Source organism: Pelobates fuscus, chromosome 13, assembly GCF_036172605.1.
Source record: "Pelobates fuscus isolate aPelFus1 chromosome 13, aPelFus1.pri, whole genome shotgun sequence".
Classification (NCBI taxonomy): Eukaryota; Metazoa; Chordata; class Amphibia; order Anura; family Pelobatidae; genus Pelobates; species Pelobates fuscus.
The window spans coordinates 36,839,959-36,865,470 of NC_086329.1; the positions used below are offsets into that span (position 1 = coordinate 36,839,959).

At 43.3% G+C, this 25,512-nt stretch overlaps 1 protein-coding gene across 1 annotated transcript in view; it reads right to left on the reverse strand.

Annotated features, from left to right (window-relative positions):
- Nucleotides 1-14,209, reverse strand: part of BUB1B (BUB1 mitotic checkpoint serine/threonine kinase B) — a 49,578-nt gene extending 35,369 nt beyond the window's left edge. Inside the window, exons 1-9 of the mRNA XM_063440206.1 lie at nucleotides 14,119-14,209; nucleotides 12,429-12,578; nucleotides 11,389-11,448; nucleotides 10,220-10,364; nucleotides 8,910-9,106; nucleotides 8,618-8,787; nucleotides 8,244-8,440; nucleotides 7,658-7,758; nucleotides 6,599-6,816 (exon numbers count right to left, since the gene is read on the reverse strand). Of these exons, the coding sequence (XP_063296276.1) occupies nucleotides 6,599-6,816; nucleotides 7,658-7,758; nucleotides 8,244-8,440; nucleotides 8,618-8,787; nucleotides 8,910-9,106; nucleotides 10,220-10,364; nucleotides 11,389-11,448; nucleotides 12,429-12,568 (1,228 nt within the window). The 5' untranslated portion in view covers nucleotides 12,569-12,578; nucleotides 14,119-14,209. The remainder of the gene's footprint in view (nucleotides 1-6,598; nucleotides 6,817-7,657; nucleotides 7,759-8,243; nucleotides 8,441-8,617; nucleotides 8,788-8,909; nucleotides 9,107-10,219; nucleotides 10,365-11,388; nucleotides 11,449-12,428; nucleotides 12,579-14,118) is intronic.
- Between the last annotated feature and the right edge of the window lie 11,303 nt (nucleotides 14,210-25,512).

Below are 25,512 nucleotides of genomic sequence, written 5' to 3' on the forward strand. Positions count from 1 at the left end.
ATCCGGTATTAAGAGAAAACATAGGACAAATAGACATGCAAGCATAATGCAGTTTGTACAGTTAGGGTAGCTTAATCAGTGATATGTAAGAAACCTACATTATGCTCTCTATTATCAAGAGTATGTGCTGTGTAAAAAATAAAAGAGATACAATTAGACTAAAATGAGGAATAAAGCAAATAAATACAAATAAAAAGTAAAATAAAATAATAATACTAATAATCCTAGTAATTGAAATACAACATGAGAAATTAGTAAGAAGTACAAAGCATGCTTTTCTGCAGAGAGAGGCCATTAGGGCCTTCATGTGGTGGGGTGACTGTGTCCACCCAGACTGCGGCCCAGGGCCCTAGAGAGAGTCCATGCAGTCAGCCCACACCTTTCACTGGTTCAGCTTGGTCCCACCGAGTAGCCTGAGGTCTTCGTATATCCCGCCTGTGCGCCCGAGGCTTCCCCAAATGAGCTGTCTGTACAAGGAGAGTCCTGGTTTCATGCTTCGCGCCAAACGCGCTGTTGCGCTGTTTGATCCGACTAGGTCGAGTAGAGTGCTGCTTTCGAGGTGTGCGGAGTAGCCGAGGAGAGGGGACACCATCCGTGCCTCCTTTAAGCCTTCACTTTGGTGTTTGGCCCAATGCTTGCTTTGCTGGCCCGACCTCCCGTGCATCTCTTTTGTCTTGTGATCGCTGGGGTATGTCAGCGGGTATCTGCTCTTGCGTGGCACTGGGCAGTCTGTGAGCCAACTTGGCCCAGAAAGCTGTGAAGATGCGATCAAGCCCCGACATGCTGTGGGATAGTGGGCCCGATGCACATGAGGCGGCCGCCATCTTAGGTGGGACTATGCGCCTTTTGTTGGTGCTTCCAGTTCTTGCTGTAGCAAGTCCCAGGGGTGCGTGTATGGTCAGTCCTGCTGTAGAAGTACCTTGCTTGGCGGCAGGTTTGGTAGTTGCCGGCGGGGGTACTTGCTGTGCGATGTCCCGTGCCGCCAGCCCCGCAGCCATTATCGGTCCGGCTTGATTTCCGTCACTGCTCGCCGTTGACTTGCCTTGCATAGTGGACAGGTAAGAGATCGCCTGCAGGGCTGCGGTGTGGGGTGGGTAAGCCACGGACTCATCAGTCCTCCTGGGCCTCTCGCTGATTGTTGAGGGCTCGGTGGAAGAGCAGTTCTCTCCGCTGATTCCGGAGCACATGGCATCCGCCATCTTATGTGCTGCGTCTGTGCACTCGAGCGGGGTGGTGGTGTTGTTGGGCCCTGGACACATAGCCTCTGGGTGAGGACCGGGATCACCCCCACCGGCCCACAGGGGGGGGGGAACGGGGCCGGGTCCCCCCGGGTCTGGGTCTCAGGCTGGGCACCGTTAGGCAGGATAGAGGGGCAGCGGCCGTCCACCCCCCTCACCGCCGGAGTAGGCCTCAACTGGGTCGTCGAAGGTCTCACCTCCAGGGGACTGAAGCTCGGGGAGCCAGCCTCGCCCTGGATCCAGTGACCCCTCAGCACTGAGGTCCAATGCTGTCGGTCTGTATTTAGGTTGATTTTCATGTTTTTCATGCTTAAAGGTTTGTAAGTTGCAGGAGCTGGTCTATCTTGCGACCGCTCAGCTCGGCGGTTCGGCCCCGCCCCCCTCTTTTATTTTAATCTCTTGTTGTCAATCCGCATTAATCTGATTTAAACCCAGGGATCAGAAAAGTTGCCAAGGTTTTCATCAATTTGTTAACTCAAAAGATTTTTTTTTCCCCCTTCTCCTTGGCGTCTAATAAAATAAAAGCTAAACCAACACCAATTCTTGCATTTATAAAGCATTTACATATGTTAATAGAGCAAATTCTATTGCAAAAGGTTCAGCAGTAAGGCAACACGAAAGTGGGTTTGAAATAACTTAAATGTCCCATTCCACCGATTAACAACTTATCTAGAGCAGTTCGCTTCCATTAACTCCCTTAAGCCAAGACTTGCACTACAGGCTCGGCTCACAGGCTGGAAATGTCAGCTGGGCACTCTCAGCCAATGAGCACGGCTGGGGTTAGCTTTTTAAACTGTTCAACTACTTACTGTACAAGGATGCCAATATACTCCTGGTACCATAACCACTACAGTGGCCTAAAGTGGTCATGGTACCTGAAGTATAAATCAAGTGCTCAACAAGTGTTTCATATAAACTAAAACTACCCAGTTATTTAACTGATCTACCTTTGATACATCACAAATGTTTTTTTCCTATTCCAATATTCTCTACAGGATCATACAGTGGGTAAGGAATGTTCAAAACATGCATTTTACCAACAAAATCCATCACTTTAGAAAACTTAAATATAGATGTACTTTAAAGACTGGTTGTCGCTTACTTAAAAAAATAAATAAACTTCCCACAGTTGCCATGGGTGCAGACATGGCCCAGTTCACTGTTTAGTAAATGTGCCACAATTTGTAAGGCTGTGCTTAGCTCTCTGGGGAGGAGAGAATGCTGGCTATGCAGAGACAATATGGGCAAAAAAAAATAATAACAGGCTGCTGGAAAGGAGAATTCCAGTTACGATTGACAGTTTTGAGGGACTGGCATAAAGTTGCAGTGATCTTTGCAAATCATTTCTGGGACTGTAATCCTGCATCAAGTGACAAAAGTAATGAGGGAGAAAAAATATAAATAAATTAATAAAAAAAAAAAAAAAAAAAAAAAAAAAACAGTTTTCTAACCTATTCTACTTGGTGCTTGAAATACACATTTCAGAATAATGTTCTTATAACAGTTTTAAAGTGTAATTTTCACTGGAGATGCAACTATTCAAACCACTTTTTAATTATTATTTTTGGGGGGTAAGAAGGGAAGACGGGAAACTAATAAAAAAGTTAGTATAAAATGTTTTATTATTTTGTCCAATATTAAACAGAGAGAAAGAGAAGGTATATGTATATACAAAATGACAAGTGGACATTCTGAGATAAAAACTTTATTTTAAATATCACATGCAAAAGAAACACAAGCAAATGTGAGTGCATGTAATAAACACACAGTAACCAAAGCAGAGTCAGCACTGCGGGTCCATAAATCATTCAGACCTCACTCCAATATGGACACATTTCCCCTCAGGGAGTCAAGAGTTAACACAAACTACATGACAGTGAGTAACTCCTGCTTGATTTATACCAGCAATTGCTTAAACAGGTCTTGCACAAAGATGCTTAATATGCATAGATTCAGCAATTCCCTTACAGCAGAGACACGGTTACACAATATATTAGTTATATATTCACAGGGCTTACTTTAACTTTAGCAGGGGTAGTATTGTGCCAGCATCTATTTAGCTGAAACAGAAAGGTGTCTGGAGCCTGAGGGCAGTGGCTCACAGTAAAAGTGTCAGAGAAGGCTTCATTTAAACATTTTAACACCCTTGTGCACTCACTGCTTGCATAACAGTGATCTGAAAGTCATGTTTAACTCAAACGTGCTCAGACACCTTAACTGGCAGTGGACACTGGCTGCCCCCTAGTTACATCCTGCCAAAATACAGCCCCCTGTAGTTAGGATGAAACTGAATTGGTACGTTATCAGTTAACAATTACCCTGTTCTGTAAACAAAGGAATAGATCTTCTAATGTAAGTTTCACAAAAGCAGATCTATCAAACCATTTGTATAAATTCATTAAGAGATAATCGTTCATGACAATAGGAAAGCCCTGATGGAAATATCTATGTATAAAGTACATTAATTCATTAATGAAAAATAAATAAATAAAGTGAATGACAGTTCTTAAACCAGAGCAACCTCCATGGAAACCAATGTTTTCATCAAACACTGGTTTCGGCCGCAGCAAACTTTGCTGGTTACTCCCCATGTTCCAGTGGTGAGGCCAAGTTCTCCCTGCAGTCCAACCCTCCAGAGCAGACATCAGTCTAGGAAGACCCTAAATTTGTACACAGGCTGGCTAATGATGCTGCCAGAGATGGCATTCCACCTCCGGTAGCAGATGGGTTAAGTTGTGTATTTGATGTACAGACGTACAATAATGTGGACTGTGTTAGTTTGGCTATGGATGACAGACAGGGATGTCCTTGGATAAGATGGAGTAATAGCGTGAAGATAACTAGTAACGATTTAGTTGATAAGCCTTGTGACGCCAATAAAGATGGACACAAGCTTGACCCTGGTGACCTGGAGTACATGAGACCCCAAGCTCCTGAATGAAAGTGCATACATATACCAAGTGCTGGCCGACTCACATGCACTTCACCACTGGCATGGAGGCACAGAATGAGATTAGTTCAGCTAGACTGCACTAGCATTTTGGTTGACATGCCACACTCAAGAGGCTGACTGAGACCATCGTGGAAAATACAAGCTGGTTCTTTCACGCTGGCTAGACAGGGGTGGAAATTTAAGTCGTCGCTGCCGATTGGGGTATAGCAAAAGGGTGGGTAGTGACAGGATCCTGACTATTTGCTGACTGACCTGTATTAGGAGCTGCAAGTTAAACACAAAATAAAAAAGTTATATGAAAGCAATTACGAAACACCTCATTAAGCATATTATTCCCATTAGGTTATTTGTAGCTTTTAAAGTTTATATCTCCATGACGACACAATGCTTTCCCATAGGGCAGTATTGGGGTGCTACTGTGCATGCACAGAAATCAAAATCCAGTCCTGCAAAGGACAACAGGAAGCTCCACTAGTGGCTAAGTGACAGTCACTAGAGATGTCCTTCGGAAGCACTGTAAATACTGCCTTTTTGTTTGTCCCTGAAGTTTCAGCAATGCAGTCTCTTTGCACCAGAACCACTGCATTAAGCCCTAGTGATTCTGGTGTTAGAGTGTCCCTTTAACTCTCTACTAATCACAAGAGGAAGAGTTGAGGTGGATTGTATAAATACAGCCCAGGTAGCATTCCATTTTACTTGCCAGGAAAATACAAGCAAAATGGTTTAATACTGACCATTGAATGCCTATAATCATTCCAATGCTAGCTGGCAAAGATATGCTTGTTTGCAGGCTGATGCAAGTCTATAAATGATATATTTTAAAACAGAGTCCCTGACCTCATCTGATAGTTAGGATAGCCTTATGCCTATCCCTCGCATGCTTAAAGGATCACTCTAGTGCCAGGAAAACATACTCGTTTTCCTGGCACTAGAGTACCCTGAGGGTGCCCCCACCCGGCTCTGGAAAGGGGAAAAGGGGTAAAACTTACCTTTTTCCAGCACTGGGCGGGGAGATCTCTACCTCCGATCCGCCCCATCGGCTAAATACGCACGCGCGGCAAGAGCTGCGCGCATTCAGCCGGTCGCATAGGAAAGCATTTACAATGCTTTCCTATGGACGCTTGCGTGCTCTCACTGTGATTTTCACAGTGAGAATCACGCAAGCGCCTCTAGCGGCTGTCAATGAGACAGCCACTAGAGGATTAGGGGGAAGGCTTAACCCATTAATAAACATAGCAGTTTCTCTGAAACTGCCAGGTTTATTAAAAAAAAAAATGGGTTAACCCTAGCTGGGCCTGGCACCCAGACCACTTCATTAAGCTGAAGTGGTCTGGGTGCCTAGAGTGGTCCTTTAAAATCCTTTACTGTGTTAACCTCTACCACTTTAGCTGGAAAGCTATTCCATGCATCCACTACCCTCTCTCAGTAAAGTAATACTTCCTGATATTTTTAAACCTTTGTCCCTCTAATTTTAGACTATGTCCTCTTGTTGTGGTTTTTTTTTTCTTCTTTTAAATATAGTTTCCTCCTTTACTGTGTTGATTCCCTTTATGTATTTAAATATTTCTATCATATCCCCCCCCGTCTCGTCTTTCCTCCAAGCTATACATGTTAAGTTTCTTTAACCTTTCCTGGTAAGTTTCATCCTGCAATCCATGAACCAGTTTAGTAGCCCTTCTCTAAACTCTCTCCAAAGTATCAATATCCTTCTGGAGATACAGTCTCCAGTACTGCTTACAATACTCCAAGTGAGGTCTCACCAGTGTTATGTACAATGGCATGAGCACTTCCCTCTTTCTACTGCTAATCCTCTCCCTATACAACCAAGCATTCTGCTAGCATTTCCTGCTGCTCTGTTACATTGTCTGCCTACCTTTAAGTCATCAGAAATAATCACCCCTAAATCCCTTTCCTCAGAAAGTAGGAATCATACAAAGTTAAAGTACATCTCTCTAGTTAGCAAAGCATTTAGAAAGAGGACAGGGGCACTGTAATAATAGTGAATTTCTTGTGAACAGTGTGTACACGAAGTTATGTCCGCTATGGTTCATCTGCATCTAAAGCCTGTGTGTTCACAGAAAAGCATCAGCATAAACTCCAGAGTTCTAGCGGTGCTTGCAATACACGGTGGTACAAATAGAATTGTCAGCTGTTAAAATGCCTAGATCAGAGGTGCCCAAATAGTAGATGCCCAGATGTAGAACTACAACTCCATTGATGCTTTGCATGCCTTTACAATGCATCATGGGAGTGTAATTTTAAAACATCTGGGGAGCTACCTTTTGGGCACCCCTGACCTAGACAGATATCGAATCAGTCAGTTATCTTACAGGCAATGGTGCATGTTGTAACAATGCCTGGGTATGTCTGCTGACACTACACATCACATAGAAAGACAGTTCTTTACCTTCTCTTTTCTTACGTAGTTTCACCATGTAGATTTCTGCTCGGATCTCTTCCAAGGAGAACTCCTCCATTCCAGCATAGACTTTACTCTTACAGTACATAACCATCTCCTCTTTTCCTTCTGAAGATTTCTGCACCCGCTGCAGAGGATCCTCCTCTTTGCTAGGTTTGCGAGTACTCAGGACACTGGTGATTGTTGGGTTAATTTTGCACGGGGTCCTAACAAGTGCACAAACAAGGATTACTCAAGGGAGACAAATATAACAGATACAAAAGACAAGAAATATTTGTACATACACACTTTCTGCCAAAGCAGCAATTCCCTGTATGTTTTTTTCCCCTGACCAGAAACATAGCCCATCGATTCTGTACCAGAAAGCAATGGTATTAGTTGCTCAGATTGTAAACTTACAGTGCCACTAGAAGTGGCTCATTCAATAAAAAGAAATGTGAATACACAATATGTGCTGTGAGAAAGGTTCCCACTGCTTGCTTGTTACATGAAAAGGCAGAACATGTACAAGCCTCAATACATATCTGTGTTATTAGTGAACAGGCTACAGGCATGCCAACTACCTTTCCCAGAAATATGCTACGGGGTGCCAGGAACAGCTTGAAAGATACTTCGGCTGCCTAGTTCTGGGCTGCCTAATAATGCAGCCAGAAGTGTAAATACACCTCCTGTAGCAATGTACTTTAAATCAATCAATCAAACTAAAATGCTGCACATACAGTCTCAAAGCACCATCACCACTTCAAATGTGAATTGTCAGGAATTTTAAATGGATTTCAAATTGTAGGAAACAATGGTTCGATAACTGGTGCCTAAAATGTGAAGTTAATTTAGAATTCCCAGCAATACACTCTTTAGAGAAGAAACCGGTCATTGCAGGAGGCAATAACGATAGCCTTCACAGGCATCTAAACTATTTAATGCATTAAACAAGATAATTGGCAAAGCCAATCATGCATCTCCTTAGGCTACTATCAAGACAATTACACAGGTAACAAGAAGTCAGGGATGAAACCAACAAACATTGCTTCTTCTGTCTTAACATACACAATCTGCTGTTCTGCTACTTCATCAACATAAGGTGTGAAGCTGGGTGCAGTGGTCACGGGCACTTCTGAGTTGGCTGTCGACTGGCTGTTACGGGAGGCCTGAATAAAAACACAAACTAATAGGTTAATATTAACAGAACTCTGCAGCGCATTCTTAAATGAACTCAAATACTAGAGATAGAAAATCTAAAATTTAAAATTCACAATGATTCCAACTTTGGTGAATCAACCTCAAAGCTGGCATCGCTCCCCTTATCCCCTTACACGCGAGCTTTATTGCCATAGCACAAATTAATCGACATCTGTCACTTAGTTCCTATATTTCCCGACGAAACAGAAAACATGTCTCACACCTTAGCAAATAATAAAAAGTCCCACTTTGCTGCAAGTAGGCAATATAAAGCCAGTAAAAAAAAGTACAGTGTATATATAAAATGTTATGCATATACATACTACAAAACATTTCAGTGACCTATAACATAATTGTAAAACAAAAATATATATATATATATAAATACATTTAAAATAAATAAAAAGGAGAGACAGGATCATATTAGCAAAAATACCAAGAGTTTGTGTCTTACCCGGCCTGAGTTCCAGCGTCCTGCATGTTGCTCATTTTCTTTAGCACGAGGAGGTGGAATTGCTGCCCATGGCTGTGGATTTAACACAGTAGGTCCAGAAGCAACTGGTGCCATGGCATTCTCATCAAACACCATAATACGAGATCTGGCTGGGATTTGCTGTGGAGGACCAACTTGGGCAAGACTTTGACTGCGTGCTGAAAAAAAACAAAAAAACTGTATTAAAAAGACAACTAGAGATCTATGTTGTCGATGCAGATTTGTAAAGGAAAGAATTACAAATAAAAGTACAATCCTCCACCATGGCGTGGACAGGATTACCAAAGAAAAGGAAACTACTCATTAGGAAGTGGAAACTAATGTCCAGCACTTACGTTTGGTGAACTCTCCCACTCTGCCTACAGGGGCACGTGCCTTATTCTTTCCTCTGAATTTTAGATCCACCAGGGAGCTTCGCTGTGGCTCAGTAATGACGGTTTCCTCAGTATCTGCTCCCTCAGAGATTCCTTGTACTGCTTGACGGGAAACTCTGGCCTGGAACTGCCTGGAACATGGAAGGGAAGAAACGGTGTCTGCTGAGAAAAACTGCTAACCAGATCTATTGGTCGCAGGTGGATCTCGGGGGAAAATTAAAAAAAAAAAAAAAGGAAAAAAAATGTTCCTTACCGATGGTGCATTTCCAGCTTTTCCATGGGTTCTGCTTTACGTTGAGTGCCCTCCTGGAAAACAGAGTCTGCTTTCTTGCAATTGCCTTGGGCCTCATATTCTTCAGCCCAAGCGATGTAAAGTAAAGCATGGGAAATACCAATACCTTGGCTGTGCAAGTAGCTATACAGATCGAGGGGTTCTGAGCAGAAATGTGCCTGAAAACAAAAAACACAAATGTTAAACAATGCAAGCAGAAACATTTGGAAGTCTGCTCTGCAAATGCACACGTCCTGTCAAAATTAGAATGGTTATGGCTATAGCTAGACTATGTAGAACACAAGAATTGTTTTATACCAGTATTGTGTTAAAGGACCACTATAGTGCGAGAAAAAAAAAAAACAAAAAAAAAAACTTGTTTTCCTGGCACTATAGTGTTAATAGGTCCCCCACACGCCGGGCTGAAGTGGGAGGAAGGGGTTAAAATCTTACTTTTCTCCCTCGGCGCTGGGAACTCTGGAGGTTTCTCAATGCTTTCCTATGGACGCTGGCGTCTTCTCACTGTGAAAATCAGTGAGAAGCGCCTCTAGAGGCTGTCAATGAGACAGCCACTAGAGGCTGGATTAACCCTAATGTAAACATAGCAGTTTCTCTGAAACTGCTATGTTTACAGCAGGCAGGGTTAAAACTAGATGGACCTAGCACCCAGACCACTTAAATTAAGCTGAAGTGGTCTGGGTGCCTATAGTGGTCCTTTAATATACTGCAAGGACACAGGTGAAAAGGCAAATCTCATGAAGTTTAATAAAAAATAAACTTCAAAAATCCTTTATAAAGTCAGTTAATGGCCCATTTGAAAGCCACCCACATTGTAAATCAACAGAGGGAAGTAACATTCCCTGGAACCTCCATTAGTTCAGGAAAGAATTCAAAAAAATTCCCATGCCATGCTAACTGATTTCAAGGGCATCCCGGGCCCTTTTGAAAAAATGTGCAGGTCGCAAATTCAGAGGCGGACTTGCTAACCCCTTCAGGACACATGACATGTCATGATTCCCTTTTATTCCAGAAGTTTGGTCCTTAAGGGGTTAAAGATATTTTTTTGTGATTCAAGTCTCAACATTCCAATACAACAAATGGGAAGCCAGATATAAACAAAGAGAGAGCATAATAAACCAGCATAATGTAGGTATGGTTTGCTGACATGGTCAATTCAAAACACCCTAAATTCAACTTCTCGATATTTACATCTAAATAGAACCGCCACGAGTTACCCTATTGGACCACAAATTATCACAACAATAATAGGCAACCTTAGGATTCATACTTACAAACTTAAGCCAGATGCCAAGATATCGGAGGTCGTCATAATAATTTTTATCTTCAATGAAAATCTTAACAGCTCTCTCTAGCAGAGGGGCCAGGTTGCTCTCCTTACCGCCCTGGGGAAATGCTTGTTCTGCCCATTTTATATACCTGATACAAAATAAAGCCAAGAAGACACAATATTTTTGTACATTTTCAAACAGTAACTAGAGAGAAAATAAAGGGAGGATATCGCAAAAGATAACCAAAAAGACTAATTTTTTGGGAAGATAACATGCTTTTCACTAGACTGAAAATTTCTATATTTAGGCTAAAGCAGCTAACCTAGAAAAATTCTCAAGCTGCAATTTTTCCAGCTATATTTTGGTGAGAAATGTACTGCAATTCCCTAGTAGTTGAATAAAACCTACAGAAAGGGAGAGGTAAGGAAAGAAATAACAAAAAAGACACGTGGTAAATGGAGAAAGCAAATTTGTCACAATTTAAAAATGAACATTGTCCCATGCTTTCTGGAAAATGCTTACAGTCTTCACTGATGGTAAAAAAAAAAATGACCAATAAATTATGACAGACTGTAAAAGACTTCATAAAAAGGCCAGTTCAAGACTTCCAGAGTATCTTCAACAAGCAATGGGAGATGTTGCTGGTATGGCAAAGGGGCTACACATAATTTGTTGATGTTTGTGGGTAATAGAATCCTAATTAAATTTAGGTAACACTATAGGGTCAGGTACACAAACATGCATTTCTGACCCGATAGTGTTGAAACCACCATCTTGCCCGCCTGGAACTTCCCTTACCTCCCTAAATATAGTAAAATCTTACTTTTATTCAAGTATGCAGCTGCTGCCTCTGATCTGCCTGCTTGGCTGACATCATCAGAAGTGATTCTGTAAACCAATCACAATGCTTTTCCATTGGATTGGCGGAGACGGTCAAGGAGGCAGATCAGGGGCTATATAGGGGTTATCCCTACGCTATAATGTAAACACTGCATTTTCTCTAAAACAACTGTGTTTACTGCAAAAAAAGCCTGAAGGGAACAATTCTACTCACCAGAAGAAATACAATAACCTATAGTTTTTCTGGTGATTATAGTGTCTCTTTAAAGGAAAGACAGTTTGTGACAAGACTGCATATACATTGGCTTTTTAAAAACACAAACCATGCTTACCTGTCCCAAACATCCAGGGGATCGTCTCCATTGTAAAAGCGGAGTTCTAGCTCAAAAGCCCTGTAACAAGATTTTCATTAAATTTCATTTCTACCAGATTGGCACAGATTCTACCAGTGCTTCCAAAGCTAGTCTAAGAGTATACTATTTCTGTAGCAAGCATGCCCATTAAGAACACATATAATAAGATTTTAAATTCCTTTTGCTTATCAGTAATAATATAAAATTAAACTCAAAGACTGCACTCCAGGGACTTGCAAATAAAATGCTTAAAGGGAAACTCTAGTGCCAGGAAAACGATCCGTTTTCCTGGCACTGGAGAGTCCCTCTCCCTCCCACCCCCCAATCCCCAGTTGCTGAAGGGGTGAAAACCCCTTCAGTGACTTACCAGAGGCAGCGACAGGTCCCACGTCGCTGCTTCCTCCTCCCCCTCCGCTCCTCCTTCTGCTTACGTCGGCCGGTGGGCGAGACTGATCTCGCCCGCCGGCCGAGGAGACCTAATGCGCATGCGCGGCAATGCCGCGCATGCGCATTAGCGCACCCCATAGGAAAGCATTGAAAATGAATTTCAATGCTTCCCTATGGGGAATAGAGCGACGCTGGAGGTCCTCACACAGCGTGAGGACGTCCAGCGACGCTCTAGCACAGAAAACCTGTGCTAGGGACCAGGAAGTGTCCTCTAGTGGCTGTCTAATAGACAGCCACTAGGGGAGGACTTAACCCTGCAAGGTAATTATTGCAGTTTAATAAAAACTGCAATAATTACACTTGCAGGGTTAAGGGTAGTGGGAGTTGGCACCCAGACCACTCCAATGAGCAGAAGTGGTCTGGGTGCCTAGAGTGTCCCTTTAATACATTTAGCTTCAGATAAAATAGGTCAACGTTTCAGTTTTCAGTGACTGACAAATATTTATGAGAAGTAGGAGTACATTTAATAGAGAAGAAGTACAGTCATGGCATTCTATATCATGACATTTCACTCAGCATGCTTATTTTGCAGTCTAGAAGGCCAGTCTGGACTGACTCAAGTCTTTACTTACTGCTTCTCTTGTTGGATGACAGTATGACTGGCACTCTCTTGTTGGGAAAGCACTTCCTGTAGAGTGGACATTACTCTACCCTGGCGTAGAGGTTGAACGTTTTCTTTGCATAGTTCCCACTCATCTCCAGCTTCTGCCATTGTGAATTACCTAGGGGACATTTAGAGATGAAGTTATTAACCAGAACATACCGTAATGTCTCATGTTTCCAAGCTTGTCGATAATGCTATGGCTTAAAGGACCACTGTAGGCACCCAGACCACTGCAGCTCAATGAAGTGGTCTGGGTGCCAGGTCCCTCTAGTTTTCACAGTGGCACAGGGAAGGTAAAGAGAGAGCTTCCCTAAAACGTACCCTTTATGTGCATCAATGTTTCGATTCTACTAAGTAATTGGTTAACTACTGCTCTTTATAGGAGTACAAAATGGATGCTTATAGAACACCCCACCAAAACTTTCACAAACCTTAGTGTTCATGTGTAAGGAGAAGCAACAGACATATTTCGCATCACACAAGAAGAGGATTGTTCCCATTAGACATTGCAAATGGATGCCTGAAATCAGAACCGAGACCATGTCAGCAACATCATAAGAGGGGAGTCTCACCTATAAAGAGGGCATGTTAACCTGGCATGAGCCAACACGAGGTTGAAGGTCTAGGTCTACAGAGCGGTACATACATCTACTGGGGAACTTGTTGACAATTCCCGGTTATCCCAAGATGTGTGACGCAAGAAATCTCAGGACTGTCCTGCTAGGTGAAGGACAGCTGGAAAGTATGAAAACATGCATGACCACAACACAAAATATTACATTTCACGTCATGTGATGACACGCTTTCCTTTGTACACCCGACACAACCATAAAATGACACGTCACTTGATGAGAGGGTCTTTGCAATTAGCACAAGACCCTACAAGTGACAGCGGCCCTTCCAAAATTAATGAGGATCAGCTTCACCCGGGAAACTCCCTTTAATTTGTTAGTTTATGAGAAGTGTATTTAAAGGAACACTATAGTCACCCAGACCACTTCAGCTCAATGAAGTTGTCTGGGTGCCAGGTCCCTCAGGTTTTAACCCTTCGGGATGCAAACATAGCAGTTTCAGAGAAACTGCTATGTTTACATTTGGGGTTAAGCCAGCCTCTAGTGGCTGTATTATGCCTCCATCGCGCAGAGCGTCCATAGGAAGGCATTGAGAAATGCTTTCCAATCGGCACTTGCCGCGCATTCGGCTCCGCTGATGTCGGCGGGGGAGGAAAGGTCACCAGCGCTGAGGGAGCCCGGCGCTGGATTAAGGTAAATGGCTGAAGGGGTTTTAACCCCTTCAGCACGGTCAGGAAAACCGCTTTGTTTTCCTGACACTATAGTGATCCTTTAGTAGGCCTAGGTTAATTTGACTGCAGTAACTTGCTGACATGCTTACATCATACCTAGTGACATCATGTTACTTCCCTCTCAAAGGCCACTAATAAAGGGCTGACAGGAGTCATGGGAGTGGGAGTTCATATCTATCACACTGGCATGGCCACTCTGAAACCTGACCCATTCCAATGTCTTTATCAGCAATTCAAAGCCTGGGCTGCCAGGACAAAGATCCAGCTGTTACACAACTACAACTCCCATGATGCTGTGCCGGCCACCCTCTGCTCTGGACTACCAGGCACCCATCGCCAAACACGAGCGCCATACCTCAGGAGACCGCAGCACGCCCGCCTGTCTAAGGCACTTCACCACTACCACGTTCAAACTGAAACCGCCGCGTTCTCATTGGACGGCTTACTTCCAGTCTGCGCAATCTCATTGGCTGCCCGGTTTCTGCTTTACGGCCGAAGATGTCATGTGGTACAGCACCCGTCTACCAAAAGCATGACGGGACTTGTAGTTTCTTAGCGCTAGCTTTGCGGAAGGACGTCATTGGGGAATGTTATTTAGAGAGACTGACGCAATATCTCTGCTTGTACAATATAAAGCACAATATTAGAAACAATATAAAGCTACTAATACTTAATAAAACTGTATTGTAATTCCATAAACATGCTCTTTCTTCATATGTTAGGAGGGGCAGATAGTACTGGGGTTTATCTTTTATTTACCAAACGCTTAAAGAGGCATTATAGGCACCCAGACCACTTCAGCTCATTGAAGTGGTCTGGCTACAGTGTCCCTATTGCACTTAGTGCTGCAATGTAGAACATTGCGTTCCAGAGAAACTGCAATGTTTATAGTGCTGCACTAAGTCTGCCTCCAGTGGCTGTAATGTCATTTGGTCCGGTAACTGGCGCTGGACGTCCTCACGCTCAGCATGAGGGAATCCAGCGTCAGCTATTTCCCCATTGAAAAGCACTGATTCAATGCTTTCCTATGGAATGGGCCTAATGCGCGCACTGCACTTGCCTCACGTGAGCATTAGCACCCCCTTCTTGATGGACATCAGAGGAGGCGGAGCCGCGAACCAGCCACGAGGGACATCAGCGCTGGTATCAGGTAAGTATGGGAGGGGGGGGGGGGTAGAGGGAGCGATAGTGCCAGAAATACAGCTTTGTATTCCTGGCACTAGTCTATAGTATCTCTTTAAAATGTAAGAAATTAAAATCAGAATGGTAAAATTGCGGTTAAACTATTTGCAAGGTTATTTACTAGTGTGAGAATTGTCAGGAATTCAAAGTGAATTTAAAATTTAGGTCCATAAGAACTGGATTGGAAGAATTCTGAAAATCAGCTTGACTGCTAGCTCGGCTCTTTTGGCATAAAATGTGAAATCCACTTTGAATTCCTGACAATTCTCACCTAAGCGAATAATCTTGTTGATTTGGACAAATCTCACAGCTTAATATTATTATTATTGGCACTTATATTGTGCTGGGATTTTTTAAAAGCTCTTTGCTATATTATTGTGAGGTCTTTTAACAACAAATGAGACAAACTATTCATCATTTTGACAGGAACAAAAGGTTGACGAGGACCTTGCTAAGACAATCTAACAATCTAGAGGAGTTTTACGTTTTTTGGCCTACATTGTGCTGTTTGGTTCCCAATTCACACAGATTGGTTTTTCGTGAATAATCTGGACAGTAATAGATTGTTTATAGTAAATTTATGTTCCTCCGCTGACTGTGTGCCATGATTGAACTGGGTTGTAACGTCATTTGCTAACGATTTACAGAATATCGTTAATGTAAGTAGTGAAATAATTTGCTAATAGTTTGATAACTTACTGGTGTCAGCCCAGTGCTGGGCTTAGCTCGTTAGCAGACAGTGATCTTATGATGCTTTCAGTCAATGAGCTGGCCTTGCACCCAGGGTTTAGCTCAGGAGAGCTAACAGAGCCCTTTGTTGGAATTTCCAGCTCTCAATGGATGCCGTGACATGCGACCGTCACACCCCAGGTAAGTTGTCAAACAGTTTGACTATTTAATGGGGTGGGACCAGGGATCTCCTGGCACCATAACCACAACAACACACTGTAGTTGTTATGGTGCTTGGAGTGTTCATTAAATTTGCAGTTAAAAGAGTATATATATTTTTTCCAATATGATTTTTTTTAAAGGCATCGCCCCTGGAATCGGGTAAGTGAGTAAAGGTTTTTTTTTTTAACCCTTTCTGTGCCACGGGGGCAGGAAGGGGGGGCAGACGGCATTGTAGTGTTAGTTTTCCTTTACTTTAGTAAATAAGGTAAACATTTAGTGCTGTCTTTTAGACTATAAAAGATGGACTTATTATGCCATCTAGTGGTCTCTCTCCACAATAACATAGGTACAGTTTTCAAAAGACCCTTAACCCCTTAAGGACACATGACATGTGCGACATGTCATGATTCCCTTTTATTCCAGAAGTTTGGTCCTTAAGGGGTTAAACAGGAACTGTCACTTCCAGAGAAAAAAACAGCCCCTTGTTCCTTCACCTCAGTAATGCTATTTCAACTTTAGGAATTTTCTCCAGAAGTGCTGTACGAATGCATGCACTGTGTGTAAGCCATTATAAGAGTTAAAGGGACACTATAGGCACATCTAATTGAAGTGGTCTGAGGGGACTGTTCCTGTCCCTCTTAGTCCTGCTATGTAAAACCTAGAAGTTTTAGAGAAACGGCAATATTTACATTGCAGTACTAAGAAAGCCTCTAGTGGCTGTCTACCAGACAGACACTAGAGGCACTTCTAGGAGTTTACTGGACTCCAAGTCACCTAATTGACGCAGGGCGATATCATGCCCTGCATAATGACGATATCCAGTGTCAGTGACAAAGAGGCACACAGATGGGCTGAGTGTGGACAAAGAGACATGCATAGGAGCACAAAGAGACACACTGAGGGGCACTAAAAGACACACAAAGGGGCTGGGGGCTCAAAGAGGAACAGAGGCCTCACAGAAGGGCTGGGAGGGAGGACACACAAAAGAAACACTCAGAAACACACTGAGAGGCAGAAAGCGACACACAGAGGGGTTGGGGGCACAAAGAGGCACAGAGGGAATGAGGGGGGACAATCAGACACACAGTGGGGTTGGGGAGCACAAAGAGACAAACAGAGGGGCTGGGGGGGGCACAAAAAGAGACACAGAGGGGTTGGGGGGTAGAGAAAGAGAAACAGAGGGGCTGGGGGGGGCACAAAGAGACACAGAGGGGCTGAGGGGGACAAGCAGACACACAGTGGGGCTGGGGGGCACAAAGAAAGAGGCAGAGGGGCTGGGGGACACAAAAAAGTCAAGCAGAAGGGCTGGGGGGACAAAAAGTCACATTGACAAAATTCAAACGGGGTACCTGTGACCATATTATGAACTACCCTGGGGGGTCAGATCGGAAGTGACTGACGGCTGTGGGGTTCTCCTCGTCTGTGTTGCACTGTTCCAGCATCATGTTTGTATAGGACAATCTGGTTTTGGATGTACATTCATTCAGGATTCTAATTCATGAAAACATCGCAGGATAAGCAATGAAAGCTTATCCTGAGATTAGCTTTTGTTCTGTCTGTTTCTGAAATTTTGCTATTGTTCTGTCTCTACTCCCGTCCTATCTATTTAGATTGTAAGACCGAGGGCCGGCGCTACCTGTAAGGCGACCTAGGCAGCCGCCTAGGGCGCACCTTAGCAGGGGGCGCCGGATCCCTGTGCCCGGAGTCACCAGTGCGGCTCTTCATGCTGCGCCACCTGAGCGCTTTAGCAAGCCCCAGGCGGTGCAGCACTGCTGTATGGAGGGGGCCGGGTTTGAGTGACCGGCAGGAGGGAAGCGCAGAGCGCTCCCTCCTGCCGATCTCTCAATGTAGCATACCTCTGTTTCCTGTACCCCGCCTCCGGCGGACTGACAGGAAGTGTTCACTCAGTGAGCGCTTCCCTTCAGTCCGCCGGCGGCCGGGTACAGGAAACAGAAGATCCTGTCCCGCGTTCCGCGCCGCCCGGCAATGCTACATAGGCAGGAAGGAAGAGGAGGGTAAGGACCATTAGGGGAGGGGGGGGCAAGGACCATTAGGGGAGGGGGGAGGAGTAAGGACCATTAGGGGAGGGGAGAGGGGAGTAAGGACCACTAGGGGAGGGAAGGGGGGAGTAGGGACCACTAGGGGAGGGGAGGGGGGGTGGTAAGGACCACTAGGGGAGAGGAGGGGGAGGTGGTAATGACCACTAGCACGATGCGAGTGTCTGCACAAGCGGCGCCGGGTGGCAGGGCGAATCCATGCCGCCGTTTCCTTCACTGCTAGTCGGAATGACCGACCCCTGTGGTGTTGTGCCCATAGGTTGGTGCAGAGCCTCGGAAAGAAGTCGTGGACAAGTTTAGGTGGCTTTATGAGGGTGCTTTGCTTAGCGGGTCTCGTGCAGGCCGCCATCTTGTTTGTGCCTTTGCGGACTCGGTTGACCGCTGGTTCCGTTGCTTGGTGAAGCCAGTGGCTGGGGTAGTCGTGATACAGGCTGAGTGGAGCCGGGATAACACCCACCGGTCCTAGGGGGGGGGGAGGTCCGATACTTCGGGTATCGCTTGTTTTGATGGGCCGGGAGAGCGTCCGTCTCTCCCTTGCCCTGTACTGAGTAGGCCCCAAGACTCTGCTCCGAGAATTCTGTCGGCATTCAGGCTTGCGAGGTGTCCCCCGGTTCCCCAGACTCTGTAGTCCACAGTGAGGCAGGTAAGGGTTCTGGGTTGGGTGTTTTACCCCCTATTTTAGGCAAGATTCCGGATCAGGCTCGGGAGCTCACAAAAAGCATGTCTGTCCAGCTTCCCGGTCAGGCTCCGCCCCCTCTACCTTAATTTCTGATCTCTCTTCAGGTAAAATGAAGCAGTTTAGAATGACGATGAAATCCTGCCCTCTGAGATAGAAAAAGATAGTCCCAGAAGATAAGACAATCTCAATACCTTTCTTTGAGAGTACCAATAAACGACATCCCAATGGAAAGTTAATTGGTTATGTAACAAATTCCTTCCAGAGTGAGCTGAGCACAACCAATGATCTAGCCATCAACTAAGGAGGAGTGGGTAGTGTTGAACTGTAATAATTAAAGAGATATATACAAAGCACACATACACATACAAACACACACACACACACAGAGGAATAAAAATGTCAATAATCTTTACATTTGTCAATAACAAAATAATGTATTTATTTTGATTTATTTCTTAATGCAACAGTTACAGGTGCTGCCCAAGGCCATTATTAACTAGCCCCTTTTAGTATTGAGGGCAGATGCTCTGACACAACAGACAACATCTTCTCCAATTCCACCAAGGACTCCTACGGTTTAAATTCTCTGAGGACCGCTGCTCAGACTCCTCTGAGAACAGCTGCTCCATCTCTACTGGAGAGGGCTGACCCAACTCTACCGAACACAGCTGCTTTACACCACAGATAATAGCAGCACTAGGAAAAATGGTTCCAACTACAATCCTGAGGTGAGCTGCTCTAACTCCACTGAGGATAGGTGCTCTCACTCTACAGAGAACAATTTCTCCAACTTCGCTGAGGAGGGATGGACAAATTCAGCTGAGGACAGCAGCTCTGGCTTCAAAGAATCAGAAGATAGATTTCCATTGAGAAGATCTTCTCTAACTCCATTAAGGACAGCTTCTCCAAATCCATGGAGGACACCTGCTCCAACTCCAATTAGGACGGCATATCCAACTCTACTGAGGAAAACTACTCCAACTCCAGGATAAATAGAATGAATGGAAGTGTGTCAACCGCTCACACTAGTGTGAGAATGTGGAACACACAGAGGTCAGAGTGGTGGTTCCACCAATGAAGGGCTTGTACCTGAATTAAAGTATTTAGGAAATATAAGATAAATAGAGACTCAATAACAAGAAAGAGACTCCAAACTGGTTTTAAATACAATAAATAGGAAAATTATGAATATTATGACTACACCAAAAGCACTGAACACTTATAGACATAGAAATTGTCCATTGATATATAGCATTATATATAGTATAAATTAATAAAGTTCAATAAGTGCCTCAATATAAATAAAATTGGCTTTATTGCTAAATTAAAAGAAGAGAGAGAGGGCACTTTAAATGGAATATAGTAGAGAAAACTGAATACCATATATCAATGTTCTAAGAAGGGGTAGACTAAAGCCTTAGAGAATGCATTGATGGCTAAGTCCCCAAAAACTAAGTGGGGAAATAAATAACCAGTAAGCAGATATTCTGAGGGATAATAAAGAAAAGTATATCTATATACAAAAATCTCCACCTTTTTGCTCCTAAGTGGACAACCTTAGAAAGATACCCTATAGCTCCTATATGGCACACCTTCAGGGGTGTACTATGCTGTCCCTAGTGCTAAATAGGGGCAAAAAGGGCCCCCAGTAAAGAAAAAAGGCTTAACAGAACAGCATGTCCCAAGGAGAGTAGTAAGTAGAAATAGTATCCCTGCAGCTCCTAAGGGAAACACCTTCAAGGGTGTTCTATGCTATCCCTAAGTAGGAGAGAGGAGGAAAAAAACTGCCTCTGGTTAACTCCCTTTAAAGAAAATAAAACAGTGCTAGAGCATAAAAGTAAATCAAACAACTTTAGCCTCTGATGACGGTGCATTAGACGCACCGAAACGCGCGTCGGGTTTAAGTTTATTTTTCACTTTTTTTCACCAATGGTAGCACTAGTTGTTTAATTTACTTTTATTCTCCTTGGGACATGCTGTTTTGTTAAGCCTTTTTTCTTTACTGGGGGCCCTTTTTGCCTCTATTTAGCACTAGGGACAGCATAGTACACCCCTGAAGGTGTTCCATATAGGAGCTATAGGGTATCTTTCTAAGGTTGTCCACTTAGGAGCAAAAAGGTGGAGATTTTTGTATATAGATATACTTTTCTTTATTATCCCTCAGAATATCTGCTTACTGGTTATTTATTTCCCCACTTAGTTTTTGGGGACTTAGCCATCATTGCATTCTCTAAGGCTTTAGTCTACCCCTTCTTAGAACATTGATATATGGTATTCAGTTTCTCTACTATATTCCATTTAAAGTGCCCTCTCTCTCTTTTTTTAATTTAGCAATAAAGCCAATTTTATTTATATTGAGGCACTTATTGGAATTTATGAATTTATATTATATATAATGCTATATATCAATGGACAATTTCTATGTCTATAAGTGTTCAGTGCTTTTGGTGTAGTCATAATATACATCATTTTCCTATTTATTGTATTTAAAACCAGTTTGGAGTCTCTTTCTTGTTATTGAGTCTCTGTTTATCTTATATTTCCTAAATACTCCAACTCCAACTCCACAGAAGACAACTGTTCCAACTCCAATAAGAAAAAAGGGGAATTGGGAGCACACTAGGAACGTATATATACAAAACGTATATATACAAAATACATATTACGGAACAGCACATACACAAAAAATTACCGTTTAGATTCCTATTGGGCTGAACATCCCACCTATCTACTATGGGTGACTCTTTGGAGGTGACCACAAGAAAAGCATAAAAACCCTTCGGCACTCCAGATGTTTTGGACTTCACCCCCATAACGCTCTGACACCCATAGTGCTGGCAAAGCATCATGGGAGGTGTAGTCCAAAACATCTGGAGGATCAAAGGTTGCCTATGCCTGGTATAGATGGTAATCTCCCATGTTAAAATTATTGTAGGACCCAACAATATTGGGGTACTTTGATGTAGTGCTGGACTTAAAACAATATAGCCATATCGTGTAACTGAATCCCCATATTTGTTTGCTAAGATAGGTGATTTTAAGTAGCCATGTACATTTTAAACTGTAATCTTTTGTGTGTGCACTGTTCCTTAATTTGTATTCTGTATATATTTTGGTCTTTACGGCAGTTTCACTACTTAGAAATGTATTTTAAAAAGTAGTACGGTGGAGTAAAATGGCTCACCAATACCTGATTTTGAGAACACACATTTTTTTCTCTAAATTTTCTATATTTTTTTTATATATATACAATACATGTATCACCCATGTAAAAGCTTTATAATAATCTATTGCCCGTTTGTTTTTATTATTTTCTTAAATGTTAACTTCTTATATGCTATGTGAATACTACTCCACTAAGATCTTTAATCTTTTGTTCCTTTGCTTGTAGGCATTGACCTGTCAGTCATTCGTTGGTGTATAGCATTATCTCTGCCTATCACTGAATCCTGACCTGATTCCAAGCACAGAGACAGTGACACCATTATCTTTTGCAATTGGACATTTGTTTAATTAATTGCTCATTTTGTTCGTTCACCGCCAGGCTGGGCTCCACTCGATCAGTTATGCATGCCTGATCGTAAGGTGACGAACCTCTAGGGGACTATGTCTCTGTCCCTTTCATTTATTAATGCCAACTGGTCATAGGAGCCAGTGCTAATTACAGGCTCTGTCAGCTTATCCTGCTATTGAGAAGCGTCTAGATATGGTCTACTGACAGTAAAGTCTTAAATCACCTTACGTGGAGGGACATAGACAGTGGTAACAGTAGAAATAAAGATTGTATCAGTCACTTTGATGACAGAAAATGCATGTAGCATTGTCTCCGGTCTCATTGGTAGCAAAAGATTCTATTTTGGAGCCAACACCACTTCCGATACAATTTAACATGTAGTTGATATGATCCCACCACGGCACACATGGATTGTAGAATTTTCAAGATGAGACGTATAGAACTGTAGGTGAAGAGTTTTTAAACATTAAACCTTTCCTTCCTCAAATTCAAGTTTTATCATTCCATACCGTTATTTCAGGTATTAAAGCTTCACGTTTTATCACTCCGTTGCTTTACAATATTAAAAAGGGGGACATTTAAAAATACGAAGACAATTACAAATTGCTACAGGAAAAATAAATTGATGAGGACCCTGCTCAAACTATAATGTAGAGCAAGCATGTCAAACTTGCGGCCCACAGTGAGCATCTTTGTGGCCTGGCGAGCCGCGAGTACATGCTTGGTGATAAAACAGAGCAGGCACCTGCTTTCTCCACCATGCAGGTGCCTACTCTGCTAAAATGTATCTGTCCGGAGAGGAAGCAGGACGCTGATGGCAGCGAGGGAGCTCAGTCTCGTGTGCGCCCTATGACGTCATATTCCGGCACCCTGCATCAGTAAACTGCGCGCGAGGGAACAGTGATGAGCAGGTAAGAGATCTCCAGATAGAAGTTCCCCACTGAACCCCAGGGAATGATGTGAATGTGGGCAAGAATGTGTAAATGTGTGTGTGTCTGTCAGTAAGTGAGTGTGTATGTCTCAGTGAGTGTGTGTCTGTCTGTATGTGTCTGTCAGTGAGTGTGTGTGTCAGTGAGTGTTTGTGTGTGTGTGTGTGTCAGTAAGTGTGTCTGTCTGTGTCTGTCAGTGAGTGTGTCTGTGTGTGTGTACGTGTGTGTGTGTGTCTGTCAGTGTGTGTGTATGTGTCTGTCTGTGTGTCTGTGTCACGTATTTATCCGCTTATAAAAATGTGTTTAATGGCATTTACTGTCCACACAGGAAAAGTTCTGCCGAGCAGCAACCAAATCCACAGAAGGGTTAATGCTGAGCAGCAATTATGCAAATGGGAAACTGTAAACTGCCTTTGGGGTCAAAGGCCGGTTACAGCCTATCAGATCTAGGAGGGGTATTTACGCCCAGTTCTCATCCTGCTCAGTGTCCTGTCCTGGTTGTCCGAGAGCGCGTTATTGATTCTGGTAATTCTGGTTATTTGACTTTGGCATTGTTTTTGACTTCCCTGTTTTCTGGCATCCCTGACTCCTGCCTTTTCCTTATCGTTCCCTTTCTGTTTCCCTTGACTTCGGCTATTCCTGACTATTCTTTGGCACGTTAGTCCGATCATTCTAAGGTCCGGTATACGCTACCTATCAGTCCTCTGTGTTACACAATTCTACGTGCTGGATCATTCTGTAATCCTGACAGTCTGTCAGTGTGTGTGTGTGTGTCTGTTAGTGTGTGTGTGTGTCAGTGAGTGTGTGTGTCAGTGTGTGTGTGTGTGTCATTCAGTGAGTGTCTGTGTGTGTGTGTTTATGTGTTCTTTTAGTGTGTATGTGTCAGTGAGTGTGTGTGTGTCAGCGAGTGTGTGTCGGTCAGTGTTGTTCTGGCCACAGCTGGACAGTGGAGTACCTGGAGGTGCACGGAGGCACGCAACACCACGTTACATTCCAACGTGACGTTGACATGCTCCACCTTCACAGGGTTTCAAGAAGTAGTGGGAGGATCCGCTTTGGTGCAGGGTGCGGACGGCGCCATTTGGGGTATACTAGAGCCCAGACTCCGGAGTCGCATACTGTCAGCAGCAATGTGAGTGGAGCCTACTTGTTGGCTAGAAAGGGTGCTGAGATTTAGTATATGGAGGGGGACTGGGGTTTAGTAAGGGGTGGATTGGGATTTAGTAGAGGGGGATGCTGCTTTTTTTTTTATACTGTACTTTTCTAAATAAACCTACGTTTCTATGAAAACTGTAGTTTTAATTTTTTTGCGGCCCACATAAACTTAAACCTTTATTTTGCCTGTGCTGCACTTTGAGTTTGACATGCTTGATCTACAGCAAGCATTTCAAACTCAAAGGCTAACACGGGCCAAATAAAAAGGATTTACGTTTATGTGGGCTGCAAAAAAACTAAAACTTCCGTTTTCAAAGAAACGTAGGTTCATTTCGAAAAGTACAGTATAAAAAGGTGGCCTAACTTACACTGGATGTCCTCATGCTCATAGGGCTTCAAAGTAAACAAAAGAGCGAATTTATTTTAAGGAGACCTGCATTTGCATATAACCAATGTTTCAGTCCAACTACCTTGACATATTACGAAAAGTTTGGTAATGGGTCTGAAATGGTGAATGTATGCTGTTGCACAGCTGTAAAAAATAAATTACGTGTGTTCTTCATTTTGGCTGAGATCATCAAACTTGATGATCTCAGCCAATCCAATGCTTTCCCATAGGGAAGCATGAGGAGGCTATTGTGCATGTGGGGCAAAAAAATGTGTGGCCAATCAGCATCACTATGGGGAGTGTTCAGCGCATCCATGCAGACCCAATCTAACACACTGCCCCCGCCCCATTCTAAACACTGCCCCTCCACCAAATCACATACACTGCACCTTAATCTAATACACGGCCTCTCCTCCCTCCACTCTAATTGAATACACTGCCCCCACTCCCACCACTCTAATTTAATACACTGCCCTCCCTACCCCATTTTTTTTTTTTTAGACAATCTATATTTTCGTTATAGAAATTATACAGACAAAACAGGTAAGAGTATGCAGATATATGCCTCTGACATTTGTGTGGCGTCAGAGCCTTGAGGAACACGTGAGGTCAATAACTAATTGAATCTGGAGGCTCGAGGATTGATATTCAGGCTCAATATGCAATCAGGCAATCGATTATGTTACAGGGGAATCATAACAAAGTAACTATTTAACAGTGTGTACATGTTTCAGCACTATAATACTAGACACATTATGTTTCTTATAAGTGACAATTATTCTGTTCTGTGTGTATTAATTGGAGCAGAGGTCAAGTTAGTTACAACGTTTAAAACCAGAGAGACTTGCGAGTTGGTTTCAGCTCTCGTTCTCAGTCGGCTATTGGGGTTGCGTGTCTCAGCAGTAAGTGCCTCTGCGGTAACCCCGCACCAATCGTTAATAACCTGCGTGCTAC